General features: G+C 40.9%; 1 protein-coding gene across 1 annotated transcript in view; it reads left to right on the top strand.

Moving 5' to 3' along the window:
- Positions 1 to 6,017, top strand: part of LOC107718630 (tetratricopeptide repeat protein 39A) — a 21,469-nt gene extending 15,452 nt beyond the window's left edge. The window contains exons 11-18 of the mRNA XM_016525798.1: positions 1,849 to 1,908; positions 2,174 to 2,335; positions 3,255 to 3,346; positions 3,547 to 3,667; positions 3,801 to 3,912; positions 5,132 to 5,246; positions 5,334 to 5,450; positions 5,580 to 6,017. Coding sequence (XP_016381284.1) covers positions 1,849 to 1,908; positions 2,174 to 2,335; positions 3,255 to 3,346; positions 3,547 to 3,667; positions 3,801 to 3,912; positions 5,132 to 5,246; positions 5,334 to 5,450; positions 5,580 to 5,691 — 891 coding nt within the window. The 3' untranslated portion in view covers positions 5,692 to 6,017. The remainder of the gene's footprint in view (positions 1 to 1,848; positions 1,909 to 2,173; positions 2,336 to 3,254; positions 3,347 to 3,546; positions 3,668 to 3,800; positions 3,913 to 5,131; positions 5,247 to 5,333; positions 5,451 to 5,579) is intronic.
- Positions 6,018 to 6,686: the final 669 nt, after the last annotated feature.

Below are 6,686 nucleotides of genomic sequence, written 5' to 3'. Positions count from 1 at the left end.
TGCTTGTTGACAAATTCACATTTACCAGATTTAACCATTTGAAAATGTGCAGTGTTTGCATTTTTAGAAAACATTTGAATTCAGGCAAATACAGATGTTTGTCTGATATACTATTGTAGAATAAGAATGTCCTCCCCCCATTACCGCCTCCAACCAACTTGCTATTGGAACCTGAATAGGAAAGAAAACGTCTCCGGTTACTGTCGTATTTTCGGTTCCCTGAGAGCGGGAACGAGACATTACAAAGCATTCGCAGTGGGAACTCCTCCCCTTCTCCGAAAATCCGGAAACCTTATAGGATAATGCCAGTACAATAAACTGGCCAGTTGTCGCTAATTATGCAAATCGCATGCAAATACTGACAAGTATAATGTGATAAGAGCGACAATTGCCTCAGAATCTAAGACTGAACGCTTGCACTACTGATCGAGCAGCGATCACGGCGACCTTCGCACTGTCTCGTTCCCGCTCTCAGGAAACTGAGGTTACTACAGTAACCAGAGACGTTCTCTTTCGAGCGTTCACTCTACATTGTGAAGCATTCACAGCAGGAACAGTATACAATTCCGCCGTGAGAGCGGCAATGATCAACCTGAACCAAAGGCTAAGACCACATCAAGCATGTGATCGAACAACACACAATTCCCAACCAATAGCGATGCCGCTAGGAAAGCCCGCAGCTGATAGGTGGAACTAGACCAACGAACGTCTAAACTCCAGGTGTACCAAATTAGCATATCTGGCCAGAATAAACAAGCAGCTGCACTGAATATCAGTAAGGTAGCACTGTGCAACGTAACAAAAGCACATATAAAAATGTACATAGGCCTGCACGGTGTCAACAGCTGTAAGCGGTAACAAACTGTGCCCCGAACTGCAGCATAGCAATAAACTAGAAGAATAAGTGAGGTTAGTCACTCACCGAAAGCACTTGAGATGCCAAAGACGACACATCCAACTTGTTAAACCTGGCAAAAGTATTCTGTGAGGACCAGCTGGCTGCGAAGCGCAAATCCCGAATAGATGTGCCTTTAGACCAGGCCCATGAAGAGGCAATAGCCCTCGCCAGGGCTCGAACGGGGGTAGAGAGAGGGTTTCAGAACCAGTGCTAGGTCCCACGGCGGTACCGATGGTGGGCATGTGGGATGTAATCTCCTCGCTCCCCTGAGAAACCAGAGCATGCCTCCTGATCGATTGCCCATCAACTGAGGAATGAAACAAAGCAATAGCGGCCACATAAACTCCTGTTATCTAGAAAATGAAAAAAAAAAAAACCCCGAAAAATCTGACACGGGACAGCTCCCCGGGTCTATGTCTCTATCACAGCACCATTTCACAAACACTCCCCATTTAAGAGCGTACAAACGTAGAAAGTGCCTAGTAGAAGGTGCACGAGACTCAGTGAGCTTGTCAAGCACACGGGACGGACAGGGCGCTTAACCCCTCTGTGACCCCTGAAGTAACCACACATGAAGGCTCCACAGCTCCGGGATGGGGCACCATATCGAGCTGTTCGCTTGAGACAGCAGGTCCCTCCTGAGGGGGATTCGCCAAGGGGGAGCCACCAGCATCTCCCTGAGGTCTGGAAACCAAAGTTGAATCGGCCAGTTCGGGGCAATGAGGATCACCGACACTCTCTCTTCAGGGGGCCCGGCCCCCAGTTTATCCTATAAGGTTATCCTGGTGTTATCCTATAAGGTTTCAGGATTTTCGGAGAAGGGGAGGAGTTCCCACTGTGAATGCTTCACAGTGTAGAGTGAACGCTCGAAAGGGAACTGTGCTAGTCAAGCCTTAACATGGGGTCTTCATTGGGTGTTTTTGGAGCTCATGTTCTGATTATCTCTCCAGGGAGCGATTTTCCTCTTCTTTGCAGGTCGAGCCGAAGAAATAAAGGGCAACATTGACGAGGTGAGAAACTGGAGGAGAACATTTACCAGAACAGATCATTCATAAATGCTGAGTACTGAAATATCAGTCATTTGGAATCTGACCACATAGCAGTTTTAAAGACTTCAGACTGGTTAGAAGACAATTAAACTATGGCTTAAAACACAAGGGTCAGGGAGGGGTGGAAAATGGTTGTGAAAAACTAAATGACAATGTTTTTTAAGAAATTGAGGCTATAAATGGACTTCACTAATATTTTGCCATTATTGTATTTCTGCATGTCCAGGCGGTGGCGCTGTTTGAGGACGGCTGTAAGGCCCAGCAGGCCTGGAAACAGTTTCATCACATGTGCTACTGGGAGCTAATGTGGTGTTTCACCTTTAAGAGGCACTGGAAGATGGCGTACTTCTACGCAGACCTGCTCAGCCAGGAGAGCCGCTGGTCTAAGGTGACCCGACTGCTCCAATAGAACAGTTTATACAGAAATTTTAAAGGCCCAATGACAGTGATTTTATCACCTGAAATCGTTTTGATAAAAGTTCATTTTCCTTATGTTCTGGAGAAATGACTAAAAGAACAACATCCTTAATAATGCTAAAGGCAGTATAGTTTACTGAATGTCTGTGAGAAACACCCGTGTCATGGTTGTCTAATTGGGATCTGTATACATTTCTGCGTCGCACGTTTGAAACGGCCTCCACCTGGAATTGTAAATCAAGTGTGGGATTCTATTGGTGCTGGGAAAAAGTCTGCTTTGTATATAATGCAAACTAGAAAGCAATGCAATTAGTTTTCCATGTTTTGCCCACTTTAAAAGTGTTTAAACCCTTTGTCATCTTTTAAATGAAAGTATGTCATTTATTATTATCATCAGATAAGCATTATAGTGGTATTTTGATTTGGATATCATTGCCAGGATTATGATATTTGTCCACCAAAATTGCCATATTCACAAAGTCAGAAAACAAGGGATTCAAAATATTCTTCAAAAGCAGGATATCTTCTAAAACTAAAGGCAAAATGACATATTTCTTCATGATTGAGGAAATGTTCTCAGCAGTTGGTTAGTCAACAGTAGTGTTAGTCAATATTTCTGGTCTAATTGCAGACAGACTTCCTCCTTGGAAACATCAAGTAAAACCGTACAGGTGCGAAGCCTGGGATTGAGCTGTATTTTTTAAAAATTGAAGTTATGCTACAGCGCAGCGATTTGAACAATGACTGCCGTGTGTAAGCTGTGTAAATTGGCTTTGTGGGTCTTCGCCAGGTTTTTGTTTGAACTGGTTGGTTCTGTTGCTGGTTGTGATTACGTACAGTGTGTTTCCAGTGTGCAGAAGGATTATGATGATTTTCTTGCTCTCTCTCAGGCCATGTACGTGTACATGAAGGCGGCTTATCTCAGCATGCTTCCAGACACAGAATCCCGGCCATTCGGGGATAATGAGGTGGATCTCTTTAGGTAAATACACTCACAAGTAATTGCACTGCCAACACAGGAGCAGAAATAAACTCTTTCCTAGTGTACATCTTTTTCTGTGGGTTTACTGGATGTGTGTTAACATGGTATCAAAACTGAGACATTAGCTGACTGATGGATGGAAATAGTGTTTTTTTTTTTTATTCCCGTTCACTTCCTATCTCTCTTTTTCGGTCTATCAGACAGGTACCAACGTACAAGCAGAAGATAGCGGGTAAATCTCCACCCACAGAGAAGTTTGCCATTCGAAAAGCAAGACGGTACAAAGCCAGCAATCCAATTAGACTTCCTGTTCCCGTGCTTGTAAGAATAATGCATTGCATTCAGTACACTTCTTTCTAAATGCTTTTTACTTTTATTTTCTGTTATAAGGCAATATATATACTTTAAAACAGAGGCAACAACATTTCTATTCAGAGTGTACTTCATATTTCAGGAGATGATGTACATGTGGAATGGTTTCTCCATGATCAGCAAACAGCCTGAGCTGACAGAGGGCATGATGGAGACGCTGTTAGAGGCAGAGCGCACCCTACAGGCCGCTCCAGGTAATGCTACACAAAGTCCTCTGTGCATTAAAGGGGTCATATGATGTTGCTCTTTGGTTAAAATTCCTCAATGGTTGTGTAAAACAACACCCTTTTTACTTTGTCAAAAACATCTCTGTTCACAGCGAGCCATTTCGATGCATGTCTGTTTAAATGATGAGCTACTGCTCACCCGCCCCTCTCTTCTGTTTTTTGTGGATTCGGTGGCACGTTACCATCAAAATCAAAACTAATCCACTGCGTCCTCAGTGGCTCTGATATCGGGAGAAAATGAAGACTCTTATATTCACTTTTACATCCAACTACAAAACCTGCATTGCTTGCGAGACGTTATCACTACAGCTGCTCAAGCGCGGAGAAAATGGCGGACCGCGTACAACTGGCTGCTGAAGGTTGAAATATGCTAATACGGGACAGTCTGTCAGCGGTCGTGGGCAGGGCCTTAGCAGTATGACATCACATTGCTCAGAAAATCAAAACGGCTTGATAATTGAGACCGTTTAGGTTTTTTGGGGATTAAAAAAAAGGAGTGAATTAATTTGTATCATTGTAGGGAGGTTGTGTCCACACACTGTTTATATGCAAACACCATGTAAAAGTGAATTTTGCAATCCGATGTCCCCTTTAAATGAGAAGCTTCATCAGTTGCATTTTAGCGAAATCTGTTATGCCCAATAGCAGTATCACTCTCTGCTGTATACAGAGAATATGTCTAGAAATAAATGAAAAACTTTTAAAATAGGTCTTAACACAATTGTTATCAGTGAATAATGAGGTAAAAGATTATTGCAAAAGCCAATATATAGACTAATTAAAATTTTAAATGATCAATTGCTCAATAATATATTTACAACATTTAGATCATAATTTTTATATGATCAATTGCTAAATATTGCATGGTCAGTAGGTTTTTTTTTTTTGGTAATCAGATTTTAACTGCTTCCTTCTATGACTTTTTTTTGTTGAAGAGTAAGTTTTTTTTAAAACTTATGGAATCACAGAATTAATTACACTTGATTATTAAAATCTGCTGAGTTTGAAGTCATCATTACTGCAGAAGTACCAGAGGAAATATCTTTTCCTTTGAATATGGCTTTTGACAATAGCAGACCTTACAGAAAATTGCTGATGTTCGGTTTTATATTGTTTATGTGACCTTCCTATACAGTAGTATGGTGTATAGTATAGTGTTTTGCATTTACTCTTTCTGTATGTGTAGAGAATGAGTACTCCGTGGACGACACGTGTGTAATCCTGCTTCTGAAAGGCCTGTGTCTGAAGAACCAAGGCCAGATGCAGGCGGCAGAGGACTGTTTCAGACAGATTTACAGCAGGCCAGTGCTTCTGCGTTAATGGGGTTACCTTAAGAAATGCTTGTTCTGTCTCAGGATGGTGTTTGAGATTATTTGTGTCTTTAACAGTGAAAAGAAGTTGAAGTTTGATCATTACCTGGTTCCTAACGCTCTGCTAGAAATGAGTCTCCTGTACATCGACACAGGGAGGAAAGAGCAAGCCATCAAACTACTGCAGAAAGCCAAGTGAGTTCAGTCTAGGACAAAATACTTGTCGTCATTTCTTGGCTTCAGTCTGTGTCACTTTATGGAAGTTGCAGACTGCATTGTTGTCCTGAAATGTTCTCCTAATCTTCTCCTCATCTCTCCTGTCAGAAATAACTACAAGGAGTACTCAATGGAGTCTCGTACGCAGTTCAGGGTCCATGCGGCCCTGACCAAACTTAAGGCTGACACCAGCGAGCAAGATGAAATAACAGCATTGTGAGGAATCCTAAGTCAATGGCGTCTCCCCTCTGAGGACCAGAGCAGAATTACACGGTCACTCCTTACACGGGGAGAACGAAGGACCAAAGACACGGTGTGGTTGTTATGCAGTGGTACTGCCCAGTGTTAACCTGTCTCATGCTTTTTTTGGGCGGTATTATAGGAGACACTAAAAACTTATTTTGTACATTCTCCCCCACAAGGTTATTTTTGCCAAATCAATGTTTATTTTAGTCGGTTAGTAAATAGATGAATGGATATGTCAAATGTAAACCAGGGTTTAAGCTCCTACATGTTAAAATTAGTGCTGTCTAAAACGATTAATCGCATCCAAAATAAACGTTTTTGTTTACATAATATATGTGTGTGTGTGTGTACGGTGTATATTTATGTATATATAAATACACATGCAAAGTATTTGACATATAAATACAAATACTTAAGTATTTTGAGAACATACAGGATTATAAAGAAGATATTTTGAAGAATGTTAATAACCAAACAGTTGCCGGCATTGACTTGCATAGTTTTTTTCTTCCATAGTTTAACTATGGAAGTCGATAGCTGCAATTTTTTTTAAAACAAATTCATTTGTGTTTAACAGAAGAAAAAAACTCATACAGGTTTGAAACAACTTGAGGGTGAGTAAATGATGACAGAATTGTCATTTTTGGATGAATTTGGCTTTTAAGAGCAAGGGAAGCTTGACAGCTGTAGGAATGCAAACTTGTGTAAATACGAGATTGATTGTGTAGTTAGTTGATTAGGTCAAAATAGAGCTGTGCTTTAAGGGATGCAGAGTAAATAAGTAATAAAAGTACAGCAGCAACAAATCTGTGCTGGCTTTATATATTTAGCAGCCTCTACAGTTAACGATAAAAATTAAAACACTCTTTTTGAAGTGTCCTTTTTAAGTCAATGTTTTAAAAATGTAGTTTTTAAATTTAATCTTTCAAGTGAATTTTACTGCACAACTGTAGAGTTAAAAAAAAAAAG

Source organism: Sinocyclocheilus rhinocerous, unplaced genomic scaffold (genome assembly GCF_001515625.1).
Source record: "Sinocyclocheilus rhinocerous isolate Xijiao unplaced genomic scaffold, SAMN03320098_v1.1 scaffold182, whole genome shotgun sequence".
Taxonomy (NCBI): domain Eukaryota; kingdom Metazoa; phylum Chordata; class Actinopteri; order Cypriniformes; family Cyprinidae; genus Sinocyclocheilus; species Sinocyclocheilus rhinocerous.
Note: the sequence above shows the minus strand (reverse complement) of the source record. Positions and strands in the feature narration are given on the sequence as shown.